Genomic DNA, 14,626 nt, shown 5'->3' on the forward strand with positions numbered 1-14,626 from the left:
CTCCTGCAGTGCCCAGCAGTCTGCTTACACTCATGCCTTTCCAGGGGTTTGCCTCCCCTGAACAGGAGTGGCAAGGGTGCTCCCGGTGCCCCCTGCACTCCTCCTCACTTATGCATGCAGCACACATGACTGGTACTCACTCTGTGTCAGGCCCAGTGCTGGTCAGTGTTGGCGACACATTGATGACACAGAGGTGGACTCAAAATTGACTGGCTCCCAGACCTGGGGGTGGGGCATTTACAGTCTAGTGAGCTAATTGCTCTAACCAGTGGGAACAGAGTCCAGAGGGATCAAAGAGGACATGGAGCTGGAGTTGCCATGAGGAGCGAAGGAGGCCTCTCTGGGCTCTGGACAGGCCAAAGATGGGGCAGCAGGCAGAGGGAACAGCAGGTGCAAAGGTGCAGAGGGAGAGGGGTGTGGGAAGGCAGGGAGAGTTGGAGAATCACACAGAATTCTTCTTGACCAAAGTTGAAGGCTGGAGGATGCTGAAAGGGGTGAGGAGATCTCAGAGGAGAGCAGGAAAGCCAGAGAGAAAGAAAGCCTCATGTATCAGGCTAAAGAGATGTGCTTTCTCAGGAAGACCCCTGGGGATCTGTGGAACAGCTTAGCAGGGGAGTGATGGGCTATTTTTTAGAAAAATTTTTCTAGAAGCCAGTGAAACTGATAATAGAGGGGCCGGGGACGAGTGTAGAGGGGTGTATGATGGGCCAGGTGAGAGGTGATGAGGTGAATGTTGACCCTGCAGCTCAGCAGAGGTTTAGCATTTGGGGAGCTCCCTGAACAGGGAGGGAATATGCAGGTCTTTCTTCCTCAGCCTGGTGGGGGGACTGAGCAACCAGCTGGGCCAGAGCTGCTTAGTCCAAGCCCAGCAAGTCACAGGAGTCAGCTGCTCCCATCCCTGCTTCCTGGGGCACATAGGCCCCTTCTGGTATATCAGGAAGAGGGTTCCCAATTCCTTCTCTTGAGGCCCAGTCTGTCTGAACGCTCCTCCTGCCTATCCCCACTCTTCCACCCCCGACACCAACACACACACGAGGCAGGAAGACAGTCCTGTTTCAGGTGTTTGGTGAAAATGCTTCTGTTCTTGGCTACAAATGTTACTTTTCTTGTTCGTGGGGTGCTCACAGTTTGTTGGAAGGGGGCTGGGAAGAGGAAAGATGATCACTTTGAAAGCCACTGATGGGACTTGACAGCATCTCCTTGAGGTGATGATGTGCCTGGGACAGGCAGGCTGAGCAGGCTGGAGCCAGGGTGGTGGGGAAGGCCCTGCCCTTCCAGCCCCAGTCCTCTGGTGCAGCTTGTCCCATGTGCAGGAGTTGCTGGGATCTTTAGCATTTGAAAAAAGCACCAGCTGAGGCAAGGCTGTTGGGCCCAGGGGCCCTGGAAAGCTCCAGGCTAAGTGGGGTCTCATTTAGGAGGTGGCTGAGCCAGCTGCACATCTAGTTAATCACCCTCGTCCTGGGAGCTGGCTAATCAGGAAGCTGGGGTTCACAGCAGATGCCTCTGCTAGCTTGCTGGTGCTGGCACTGGTGCTGGCGGCTGGAGGGAAGATGGAGCAGGCAGGGCTGGGCGGGTGAGGCCGGCTTCCTGCTGTTCTGGCTCCACGCTTACCTTGTCAACCAGCAAGCTCCTTCTTGTCCAGGTCAGTGGCCTCTCCAGGTCCCCATGCTTTGGATGCCTGTTCAGGCTTCACTGCAGAACAGACTAAGCCTGAGGAAGCACGGCCCAGTCCAGGCCTCTGGAGACTTCTCACCAGCATGCATAGCAAGCACCCCCTTCTTGACCCCTTGCTCTCCACTCCTCCGCCCTCGCTTGTCACAGCCCTGATTTCGTCTGCCTCAGTGACTCCCACTGCAGGAAGCATTGCCCTTGCTGGCTGAGTCATCCCAGGGAGCCCCTGTTCTAGACCCCCTACCCTCTACAAAGAAGAAAGAGGTGAAGTCAGGGGAAGACTGCTCAGCAGAATTGGGGTGTTGAAATAGCCCAGTTCTAAACAGTGGGTAAGTGATTTTTATCCTCCTGAGCCTCAGTTTCCTTATCTGCAAAGGAAGCCTTTTCTCAGGTATGAGTGCTCAGGTGGAGGATGCTGGCTGAAGCTGAAAGCTCCCGCGCTGGGGACAGCCTTTCCCGTTGACACCCCTGAGCCCCTGCTCCTGGGGCTCTTGGATCCTTTCCTGACTTTTTTTCTTCCGCCTATGCCATGCTTGTAGGAGCCCTGCACACTGGCATCTCCAACACATGCCCTCTGGGCGCCCTCCTGCCCCCACCCCTGCTGCCAGCTCCCCCACTCCCCTCCCACCTCGAATGCCCCGTGCCACGTGCCTAGCGTGCATTGTTTTGCCGCTGGAATGCTGCCGAGCCTACGGATCATATTTACTTCCTGGTAAACAAAGTGTGGTACCAGCAGCCCACAGACTGCTCGGAGAGTGCCTCCCGGGCCTGGTGCGAGAACATGGAGGTGGAAAAGTGGACCTGGCCTGCCCCTTGCTCAGGGCCCCTCCTTCCCAGGGCCTGGCACACAGTGGGCACATAAACACCAGGGGCATTTACCTTGTAGTCAGGACTTGGGACTGGTGGTCTGAAGGACTCCAGGTTTGGGCTTTAATGTTTGAGTTCTGAACAATTTTATCTCCAGTTCTATGTTTTGTAACTGAAGCCTGACGGGACAGCACTTGGCTCTGGTGGTGCGGTCTCTCCCTGCTCCTTGCCTCCCAGGCAGGGTTCTCAACCTCCTGCTTCTCTGCCCTCCGGCTCCCAGCCTGCCTAGCTTGGTCCTCCATGCACCTGCCCAGAGATGGCAGCCATTTTCCCATAAGTTGGGGCCTGCTAGCAGGGAAGGCTGAGGTCGGGGCACATACCCCACAGCAGCTGTCCCCTCCTTGGGCTGGCAGCACCACAGTGCATTCGGTGGGTAACTCGGAGAGAACAGGACTCTCAGTCACCCCTTGCAGGGGCCCAATGCATTTTAGTGTGGAGGCTGCAGTAGTCTTGGGGGTTTACCTGTCTGCCCTGTGCTGTCAGGCATGGCAGCTGTGCGGGTTTGGTGGTTCAGGAGGGGCAGCGGGAGGCCTGCGTGCTTGTGCTCCAAATGGAGGAAGGGGTCCCGAGGCACCTTGAGTGTCTGTACTCACCCCTGGCATGTCTCTGTGCATGTGGGAATGCAATATTAAGCAACAGGTAAAAAACACCAGGATAGATGGAGACAGAGTCCTCGGAAAAAGGAATAAACTTTCTATTTTGGTACCTTAACAGCAATTTTTCTTGCTTTTTTGAATGAGGGCATCTGCATTTTCATTTTGCATTGGGCACTGCTAATGACGTGGCTGGTTTGGGGGTGGAGTGGAAAGGCAGAAGACTTGGGTTGGAAGAGACCCTCTACTAGCCTCAGTTTTCTGATCTGTTAAGTGGGCCTCTTGCCTAGGGCCATGCTCTCTCAGCCCTGCTCTCCCTTGGACCTGGCATGTGGTGGACATGGCCTTGTTGGCTGTTTGGAATGCCCTGCCCTTTTCTTTCCCTGTCAAAGCCCCATTATCCCGGCAGCTCAAGTCATGGTTCTGCTGCAGTCTTCCTCAGGGTGCCTGCCAGAATGAATCCCTTCAATTCGCCTTGACACGCTCATCTCTGCGCCTCACAGCCCCTCACATGGCACTTAGTAGATAGACAGGAACTGTGTGGCGAGTGAGGGTCCTGATTTTGTGTTAGGTCCCCATCCTGCTGGGTGACGTTCTCTGCGGGCCTCAGATGGTGCTCAGGCATGACACCGGTCCTGGGCTCCCACCTGGCTCTAGGGCTCCTGTGCCCGTCCCCATCTTTGCTGCCCTGGGCCCTGAGAGGCAGCCCGCCGCCAGCAGCTTCCAGCAGGGCGGGGGCTCTGCTCTGCTCCTGGGCCTCTGGGCGCAGGCTCTGACGCGCTGCAGGCCCAGGTGCTGGCTCACGGCATCGAGGGAGTCTCCCTCTCACCCTGCCCAGAGTCCTGAGGAAGACAGAGACAAGGTGTTGAGACAAGTGTTCAAAGTAAATAAGGAAATAAAACAAGAGCAAGCCTCGCTTACTGAGTGCTTACTCTGTGTCAACTGTGTTCTAAAGACTTACCCATATTACCCATTTGATTCACAGTAACCCTCTGAGGTGGGGACACTGTTGTCCCATTTTATTTTATTATTTAATTTAAATTTAATTTTATTATTTAATTTTAATTTTAATTTAATTTAAATTTTATTTAATTTAAATTTTTTATATCTCTCTTTTTTTCATTTTTTTAAAAAAGATTTATTTATTTATTTATACAAGAACCAGGGTACAGGCCAGATGCGCGGGAGGGTGAGAGGATTCACCAGAGATAGAGCAGGGAACAGAACAGGCAGACTGATGAAATACACTGCTGAGGGGAGCAGTGGGCGCGACAGGAGAGGTCTGCCACACCATGTGGGACCCTCTCTGGCCGGCCAGGCTCCAACAGGCACTGCAGAGGCTGCAGACAGCTCTACAGTGCTGCACTCAACTGCCTGCGCAACCAGGGGAGGCCCTAATTTTCTTTTTTTTTCTTACATCGTTGTTCACATACCATATTTGATTCCCTCAGGTGTATTCCCCATAGTCCTTCCACTACCACATCACCTGTGAACCATCACCAAAGTCCCTTGGGCTCTTCCCTCCCCTGCTTTGCTCCCTCTCCTTCTCTTTCCCCTGCTCTAGGCCTCAGATCTATGGTCAGCTTGCAAGTGTTGTCTTTCTCCTAACCCTTTGTTCAGTTTCTCTATATTCCACATGTAAGTAAAACCATCTAATATTTCTTTTTACCTTCTAACTTATTTCACTTGGCATAATCCCTTCCAGCTCCATGCATGTTGCCACAAATGGCATGAGTTTATCTTTTTGATTGCTGAGTAATATTCCATTGTGTATATGTATCACATCTTCTTTTTTTAATTAACATTTTATTTTATGTAATTCTTACATCATTTTTCATTTTTGCACAATGTTTGCATTATCATTTTGTTTATATTCCCCATACAATTTCACCTCCCCCTCCCCTTATTTTGACCCTAGTTCTTCCTCTCTCCTTCCCTCCCAACCTCATAGTGTGTCTCTGGTTTATAGTTGCTTGTTGATTTTGATTTTTACTTTGTATTAATTAGTCTTTTTCCTGGTCCCTTATTTAGGTTTTCTAAATTCCTGCTATGAGTGAGACCATCCAGTATTTTTCTTTTTCTTTCTGGCTTATTTCGCTGAGCATGATCCCTTCCAGCTCCATCCATGTTGCTGCAAACTGCATGTGTTTACCTTTTTTGATTCCTGAGTAATATTCCATGGTGTATATGTACCACATGTTCTTGATCCAGTCATCTATTTTTGGGCATTTGGGTTGTTTCCATAGCTTAGCTATTGTAAATAGTGCTACTATAAACATAGGGATGTGGGTGCCCTTTGGAATTAATGTTTCTGTGTCATTTGGGTAAATACCTAGGAGTAGAATTGCTGGATCATATGGAAACTCTATCTTTAGTAGGTCAAGAAATCTCCACACAGCTCTCCATAGTGGTTGGACCAGTTTGCACTCCCACCAGCAATGCAGGAGAGTTCCTTTTTCTCCACAACCTCGCCAACATTTGTTGTTGCTATTTTTTTAATATGTGCCATTCTCACTGGTGTGAGATGGTATCTCATTGTAGTTTTGATTTGCATTTCCCTGATTGCAAGTGATGTTGAACATTTTTTCATATGTCTGTTAGCCATTTGCATTTCCTCTTTGGAGAAGTTTCTTTTTAGTTCTTCTGCCCATTTTTTGACTGGATTATTTTCTTTGTTTTCGTTGAGTCTCGTCAGGTTTTTGCAGATTTTTGTCATCAGTCTTTTATCATTAGTGTTGTACCACGTCTTCTTGATCCAGTCATCTGTTTTGAAGCATTTGGGTTGTTCCATACCTTTGGTATTGTAAACATAGGAGTGCAGGTATCCTTTCAAATTAGTGCTTTTGTGTCCTCTGTACTATCCCCATTTCATAATTCAGTAGACTAAGGCATAAAGAAGTTTAATGACTTAAATGACTTTCTCAAGGTTAGTCAATGAACCTGCACTTGAGTACCAGGGTATAAACACAATGAAGTATTACTTAAGGACTTTCAGTACTTGTAGGGTCCTTAGGGAGCAATGGAACCAGTCTATTAAGGGAAGGAGGCCCAGAGAGGGAGAGCGGCTTGCTTTAGGTCACAAAGCAAGAAGGTGAGAGTCTCAAAGGGAGTCTCAGCCTCCTATTTCCAACTCTATGCTCTTCCTGCTCTTTATTCCTGCCTTTGAGAATGCCCCTGGGACCTGATTCAGGAGGAGGGGAACAGGTTAGGTGACAGGAGCCATTAAGGCAGCCCTGCCAGATATAGGACTGTGGAAACAGAGGGATTCCAGTGGATAGCAGCTGAGAGGGCTTTACTTACAGTTGCCCATCAGTGCCATGAGTGTTATCTGGGGAGGGGGTGGAGTATGCAGGTCTGGACTTCTTTCTGCAGGGGGAAATGAGGCATCTTTGCATGGGGAAGGCCATTCTGGTCCCCCAGAGAGGCCCTCATGCAGCTTCTCTCTGCATCTTGGAGTTCCCTAGAGAACTGGGATCATTGGGGGAGCTGTGAGCACATTTTTTTTTTCCCCAGGGAACTTAAGCCGCTCAGAAAGTTGGGAGCCAGGCTGGTATCAGTATGTCCTGCCAGCATGCTCAGGTACAGAAGAGCAGGTCCCTCCCAGGATCCTGCCTGTAGCTTGGGTTTTCAGGCTGGAGGTCTGGCCTCTACATTGCTTACCCCAAGCTTCAGTCACACCATTGCTCTCCCTTGGGCCCAGGTCACCTTGCCCTGGGGGCAGAGAAGAAGAGCTGACAGGTCCTTCTGCATGGTCATGTGCAAGCTTCTAGATGTGAATAATTGAGGCCCCAACGGATGGTGCAGCAGAACAAGGGTGAGAACTGCTGACAGGGCTCCCAGTAGACTGGGATTTGGTGAGCTAAGAATTGGGGCCACTTCTCTGACTGCAGCTTCACTGTAATTTACAGGAGAGCTTTCTAGTTCCTGGGGGCTTGGGGTGACTTCCTTTCTGAAACTCCAAGTCAGGTGGGGTGGGTTTGAGGTAGGGCATTTCAACAAGAAGGGAACTGGCTTTTGTGGAACCTGGCCCTGTGCTGGCTCTTGGGACCCAGAGATCCTGAGAACTGAGGCTTCTGGAGAAGAATGGAAGCTTCCATGGAAGAAGTGGTCACTGGATTGTTTTCAGCTCAGCCTGGAGGACACAGTGGGTTTGACAGAGGAAGGTAGACAAGCAGGCAGGCGTTCCAGACTGGAATGCCTTTACCTGTGCAGGCAAAGGTGTGCAGCTTGTGCCTTGAACCTAGAAACAGAAACAGTGACTTGGCTGGTGGGGGGTGAGAAAGGAAGCATGGGACAAGGCTGGAGAATGGACAGGGGCACTCTACCTGGAGAGGCTCATTTGCTAGACTCAGAATTCGGTAAAGAGGAGCCACTAGAAGACTCTGAAATGGTGTGTCTTGGACAGAGCTGGCTTGAGCAAGATTAACTGGGCGACACTGGCAGTGCAGAAATCAGACCAAGGTAAATGCCGGGGAGGGGAGTGTGTTGAGAACAACTCCCACTGCCACTGGGTGGGTGTCCTCAGAACGCACACCTTCCTGGGAGCAGCCAGGCAATAAACATCAGGACCTTGAAAGTTTCCCACCCTTTGACCCAGAATCCTCCTCCTCTCGACAGAGCTGAGGTAATTATAAGAAACCAGAAGGAGCTTTAATCACAAAGGTGTTTATTACAGCAGTAATTATAATGGTGAATGTTTGCAACTTTCTCCAATAGGAAAATTTGAAAGTCAACCACAGTAGAACCTTCCCAGAGACTATTTTAGTTCTCAGAATGAGGCTTACAGAGGTTTTGCAATTTGCTAGGGGACTATTTATTTTCTGTACATCAAATTAAAGTACGGAGTGTAGTTTATGCTTCTTGTCATTTCTGAGCCAGCCATCAGCTGGATCTTGGGGAAACAGATAGATGGCCTAGTCCCTGCCCATGGGGAGCTGACAGGATCTCAGTAAGCCCCCAAAATGTGTGTAAGAAAAAAGACCAGGAAGAATGATGTAAAATGGCATCAGCACTTCTCTCCCAATGATGCTGTGGTACCTCCCCCCTTTTATCTGTTAGTGTTTTCCAAATTTCCAGTAAGGAGCTTGTGTTCTTTCTTAGAGAAAAAAACTTCTCATAAAAAGAAGACTCTATTGCGGTAGTCCAGGGAGACAGGGTCGACTCTGTATTGGGGAGTGTGTATGCTCTGTGTGTGGTGTATGTGCATGTGTGTGTACGTGTGGTGTGTGTGTATGTGAGATTCATTAATTTATTCAGTAAATATTGATTGAGAAGCACTGCATGAGGCCTGGTCACACACCAGTGAGCAGCACTGAAACCGCTTCCATTGTAGGATCTATATCTGTGGAGAGAGAGTGTGCCATTAGGAGACCGGAGGCGTGCCCCACAGAACCTTGTGACTGATTGGATGTGGGGACAAGGGAGGCTGGCTTCCAGTCTTGGGGGAGTGGGGGCCCCTTCTCTGAGTGGGGTGTGGGAACAGGGTAGTTCCAGGGCCCTCCCAGTGGTCATGGTGAGTGTGCATGGCATGGAGGTGCCCAGGGCTGATGTCCAAGAGGCAGAGGGAGATATGGGTCAAGAACCTAGGAGGGGGCCTCCCTGCTGGTGCAAGGGGTTCAGATGCAGCTATATGAAGCAATCCGCAGCCTCTGCAGCACGAGTTTGATCTCTGGCCAGGGAGGTGACCCACATGGCACAGCAGACCTCTCCTGACTCTCCCACTGCTCCCCTCAGCAGTGTATTTCAGTCGATCTGCCTGTTCTGCTCCCCACTCTGTCTCTGGTGAATCCTCTTATCCTCCCCGCACATCTGGCCTGCACCTCTTGTATGCATAAATAAATAAATCTTTAACAACAACAACAAAAGAACCTAGTAGAGCAAGCAGGAGAGATTCGGCAATTGTCCGCAGGGACATGGCTCTGGACGCTGATGGTGAGGGGCCAAGTGTGTAGAGAAGGCAATGTAAGATGAGCAGCTGCTTCAGGACAGTCATAGGAGGAGAGGCGCCAGGGTGGAAGGAGAGGTGAAAAGATGGTGTGTGCCGCATGCGTCCCCAGGCCAGGGTGGCATGGCCTTGCATAAATGGCCCAGACCTAAGAGTGTCAGAGACAGGTCTGGGTTGGGGGCACAGCTTGAGCCATGGGGCAGCCTAATGGGGAGTCTGCTCACATTTTCTTCTTTTTTTTTTTTTTTTGCAGGAGAAGGGACTGCCCCGTGCACATCCAGCATCCTCCAGGAGAAGCAGCGTGAGTTAAGGCTGGGCCCTAGGAGTCCTTCTTCCCTAGGGTGGGGCCCTTCTCTTGGGCACACTCAGTGCCCAGAGGGTGGTGAGCTTCTCATGTTGGGCTGGCAGGTGGGATTGGAGGGCCCCGGGGCCACTCTGCCTCTTGAGCACTGGTCCCTGAGTTCCCACACACTGGGCAACTCGGGCATTGGGGCCAGAATGAGGGGCTTGAGGCTGGAGGGCCTCAAGAGCTGATGGGACCATGGGAAGCTTCGAATGTCACGTGCTGTGTTTGCTGTGGGCAGAGAGGAAGATGGAAACAGGGCAAGCCTTCCTGCACCTTTGGGGCCACCTCTGGGGGTGACAACTCTAGGAAGGGCAGGACATGGTGACTGAGGTCAGAGCGCCACGTTCAAGGCTGTGTCTGGGTTCGTGGACCATCGATCGATCCATCATCGTGGCCAGCATGTCTGCAGGGCAGGGGCCTCCCGACTCCCTGGGGTCAGCCAGGCTTCTCCAGGTTTCCTTCTGCCTGAGTTTTCCCAGAGGACAAGCACAGGGTTGAACACAGGGCAGAGTAGTTAGCGTCAGCTGGCTGGTACGTGGCCACTGGAGGCCTTCCCGGAGGTCCAGGGTGGGTTGGTGACCGCTGTCTGAGCTACGTGTCTGCAGCCGGCAATGCTGAACTTCACAGGGACTGGGGTCCGGCTACAAAGTATGTGTGTGTGTCTGGGGGAGGCTGCATGCCCAGGACTTCTCTTACCTCTCCTCCTGCTGTTTTGGTCTGCAGTTGCCTCTTTGTGGGGAGCTCAGCCCACTCTGCCCAAACCCTCCCCAGTCTTGGGCCTCCCATGAGACCCTCCTTCTAGTTCCTCAGATTTGCATCTGAGGGAGCATCAGCCTTCCTAGGCCCAGATCCACCCTGGTAGGTGCACAGGCCTTCTAGGAAGCGCCTATCTTTCTAACATCTGGTGGCTCAATCTTGATAAAGTCCCGCGGGGGCTGGGAGACTTGAGTGTTTCTGTCAGGAGCACCCCAAGCTATAGGCCACAGGTGCACCAGGTACAGTAGGGCAGTTCTCTAGAATGTATGGAACTGAGCTCAGTGTGAGGCTGTGTTAAATGTACCTGGGCATTTCAATTTATAGAAGTGACAAAGTGATGACATGGTACCTGAGGGATCGGAGCCATTGAAAAATGAATTTATTGATCTTTCCCAGGAGGAGGGGGGCACACTGCGCCACACCATGGGGCCATGGGAGAGTCCCAGAGGCAGAGCTTGGGAAAGCGTGGCCCACAGCCTGTGTTGTGTTTTCTGAGGAAAGGCAGGCAGAGCTGGCAAACAGGCTGGGAAACACTGGCTTGAATAATGTAGAAGTCTCTGGACTTAGGGGTGGTCTCTAGTCAGATGCCTGCCCTGGGTGATTCAAGGCAGGGGAATACAGGACGGGCAGCGAAAGGCAGATAAAGGAGGTGGCTGGTTTGCATGTGGACAGCAAAGGAGAGCTGTTTGTTGTCTCTAGCAATTAGCTAGCCCTGTGAAGGGCAACCTCTCCCCAGCCAGCTAGAGCTCCCCCTCCCCACACCAAGATGTCAAAACATCATAAAATTAAAAAACACGAGTAATACAGGGTGTCAGGATGTGAATGAGAAAAAGAGCCCAGATCATTCCTTCTGACTTCAGCAGCCTCAAAGTGAGAACCCAGCCACCTGCCAGGGGCACGGCTCCGGGGTGCCCACCCACAGCCCCCTGTTCCACAGAGCACTGAGTCAGCCAGCTGCCTGGTGCCTTCTGGACCTAGGGAAGAGGTGTGCGTGAGTGTGTGTGTGTGTGTGTGCACGCGTGTGCGAGCGTGTGTTTGCGTGTGTAGCCCATCTCTCTCCTTATTTTTTTGTACTATGGTTATAGATTTTAGTCAGAATGATGTTGTGAAGGCCGTGCTTGATTCTTCTCCTTAAGGCTGTCCTTACTTAGTAAAGGCAGATGCGCAGATGAGTTTTAGAGCTGCGGTGGCCACTGGGGCCAGTGGGAGCCCAGTGCAAGCCTGTTCTTGACAGCGAGAATAACAACCACACAATGGTATGCGTCCTGTCGAGCGTGCTCCATCCAGAGGCCTGCTTTCATCCCCGTTATGTCCTGCAACACATTTTGGCATCCGAACACTTTCTTTTCTGAGATGATGGTGGCAGTCAACAGTGATTTGTTTATTTTTAATCTCAAATTGGCAAAATGAAAGACTGGGACTGGGAATAAAAACAGAATAATAGCCATGCAGAATGTGCTGTGCCATTTACAGTACCCTTCCATGTCTATGATCTCATTTAATTTTTCCACTTGGTTTTTGAAGCCTCACTCAAAACAAGGTGGGAGGTGGTTCAAATTACCCTGGACCAGGCATCAAAAATTCTGCGATTGGTGCTATACATCTGAGCTTGAAAGTATGAGGTCTGAATTTGAAGCTCAGTTCCTCCCTTCAGGCAAATTACCTAACAGTGCCACGTCAGGCAAATTACCTAACAGCTCTGAGCCTCAGTTTACTCAGTTATAGAAAAATGACCATATTGTCTACTTCCTCATGTTTCTGGGAGACAGGGATGATACCTACGGGTGCAAAGTTTTATCCCTTGCACACAGGAAACATTCAATCTTTCTCATTGACTCTTGGCTTTTGGATGAGACTTGAAACACCTGGTGCAGGGGTGGGGGATGAATCCCCTCATCTCTTGGAGCCCGATGTTTTTGACATTGCTGGCCCCTGTGGCTGCCTTGGTTGTGATTGTCACAGAGGTGTTTCCTCAGGCATTTGAGAGCCAAGGGAGCTCTCCTGAGGTAGTCACAGGGGTTGTGAGTACAGAAAAGTTTTTTGGACTGTTCAGCTCCTGTGCAGGAGTCACATCTGCCATGGCCTTGGGGGGAATGTCCTGGAATCCTTCCTTTGTGGCTACCAGGCTGCCCCAGCCTTCATCCTGCCATTGCACAGATGGCCTGGCAGCTTGCTGCCACTGGCTTGTGCTTGTTATTTGGACCAAACTCGAGGAAGCCTAGGGAGCCATTATGTATGTGTGTGTGTGGGAGGGTAGAGAGAGGGCCCCAGTTCAGGAAGCAGGAGACCCGAGTCCCTCCCACTTGCTGTGCAACTGCTGCTCCTCTCTGAGGCCAGTCTCCTGCCCTGTCTGTACATGGAGTCCCTTCTAGCACTGACATTTTAGCGGCCTGATTTTCTGTTGTTGTCTCTTTGTCTTCTGGTTTCCATTGTCTGCATGTCTCTCTGTTCTCTACCTTGTTCACACTGCTCCACAGCAAACATTTAGAGTTTCCAGCACGCCCTACCTGGTGCTGGGTATGGACCTGGGGAATTTGTCATCTGCGCCTCGATTCTCGCTCTCACTCCTCTGCCCCAGTGAATAGTACCATTTCCCACAAGTCAAGCCAGAAGCCTGGGAGTCCCTCCGGGTTTTCCTCTCTCCGTCACCTTCCAGAGCCAGGTAGCATCATTCTGCTCTAGCAGAGCCCGCAAATGCCTCTGACCTCGCTGCCTCACACCCCTTCTCTAGTTGAGGCCACCATCTCCAGGGTCTCTCCTGGACCCGGTCATCCTCCTGCACCCTGGCCTCCCCGCCTCCAGTTGCTCCCACTCCTGGCCTTCCTGCTGAGTCAGGGAGACCTCACAGGGGCACAGTTGGGCCTCATGGCCCCTGAGATCCTCTCCCATAGAGGATGCATTGGCCTCTGCACCACCTTCCTGCCCAGGTACAGTAGGGCAGTTCCGTAGAATGTAAGGAACTGAGCTCAGTGTGAGGCTGTGTTAAATGTACCTGGGCATTTCAATTTAAAGAAGTGACGAAGTGATGACATGGTGCCTGAGGGATCGGAGCCCACTCCGCCCTTCCTTTCCATGCTGCCCACTCTCCGCCCTTCCTTTCCATGCTGACTTCTGGAAGGAGCATGGAGAGGCTAAGCACAATTTTCTCATTAGCTAATTGGAAAGCTCGAATAATCCTTCTATCCCTGTGGAGGGGACACAAGCAGCCTCCTCCACAGCAGATGGTGGGACAGACTAAGCTTCCCAGAAGCGGTTTCCTTGGGACCCGGCACCGTTGGCCTCTACCCTCTCTGCTCTGCTCCCTGCTGCCTGGCTCATACTGGGAGTGGGGCACAGCCCTGCCTGCTGGGACCCACTGTCATTGGGGCAGAGGCTGAAGGGAGGGCTGCTGGCTCGTGGGGGGGCAGTAACTCTTCTCCTCTGCCCACAAGGTCCAACTGGAGCTGCCACTGTCCCTGAAGAGAGTGACCCCTTCCCCTTTCCACGCCCTCTTCTTTCCCATTGAGGGAGCTCGGAAGTCACAGTGAGAAAACCAAGACTCTGGAGTAAATAACCTTCAGAGGAGGCCACTCAAACCCAGGTGTCCTCCATCTCCAGAGCTCTGTCCCATGTCTCATCTGAGCCCCCACTTTCTGCAGTTCTTCTTTTCTGCAGTCACCCCCAGGTACTTGGGGAGCTGCTCCATTGACCCTTGTGTCTCACAGATGCCTCTCAAATGCCAGTTTCAGTAAACCTCCCAAAACTTTGAGGTACAAGTGGGTACTGGGCAGGAAAGGATGAGGTGGAGAGGCTTCCTCTATCTCACCTCCCCCTGGGGCTCTGGGGCCAGATGCTGGGGTTGGAGGACTCTGTACGAGGCCCTCCGAGTCAGACCAGTCTGTGGATTACATGACTTGACATGTGTGAACCACACTGTGGTTGCGGGTAACTCTCTCAGATGCAGGGCCGGGGACAGCAGCTGCCCATCGCCGGGCCTGCTGTCCACAACAGCAACTTTCTGTCGTCTGCACACTGAGACCCAGCGATGATCCAGAGTGAGTCCCGGTCCTGGGACTGGCCCGTGATCTTCATCCCTGCTGGAGCCTCTGCCTTAGCCACCGACAGAGCTCGGCTTTGTCCTGACAGTGTCCTGACTCCAACCCTGGTCCTAGACTGAGTTGGCTCCTTGACCCCACTCCCTGTCAGAAAAACCTGTGCTGTTGTCAAAAGGGACAGAGAGGGGTGGTGCTGAGTGTCTGCAAATGGCGGAAATGGGGTTTGACCGCATCTCTCACTGTGACCAGAAGAGCAGCCCAAACCAGCCCCCTTCCTTTCCTGAGGGCCCCCCATCCCCACATGGGCGTGGCACACGAGGCCCCTGGCCCAGGGCTGGCCTCCCCGCTCCTCCGCCTGGTAACTGGTGTCTTTTCCTGGCCTGTGTGGGCAGCTTGCTGAGCACAGCTGCAGACG

General features: G+C 51.9%; 1 protein-coding gene across 1 annotated transcript in view; it reads left to right on the forward strand.

Moving 5' to 3' along the window:
• The window catches only part of PITPNM3 (PITPNM family member 3), a 91,184-nt gene that overhangs the window by 39,397 nt on the left and 37,161 nt on the right, over window positions 1–14,626 (forward strand). Inside the window, exon 4 of the mRNA XM_037491624.1 lies at window positions 9,329–9,376. Coding sequence (XP_037347521.1) covers window positions 9,329–9,376 — 48 coding nt within the window. The remainder of the gene's footprint in view (window positions 1–9,328; window positions 9,377–14,626) is intronic.

This window comes from Talpa occidentalis, unplaced genomic scaffold (genome assembly GCF_014898055.3).
Source record: "Talpa occidentalis isolate TD23 unplaced genomic scaffold, MPIMG_talOcc4v2.1 talOcc4.7, whole genome shotgun sequence".
NCBI classification, from domain to species: Eukaryota; Metazoa; Chordata; class Mammalia; order Eulipotyphla; family Talpidae; genus Talpa; species Talpa occidentalis.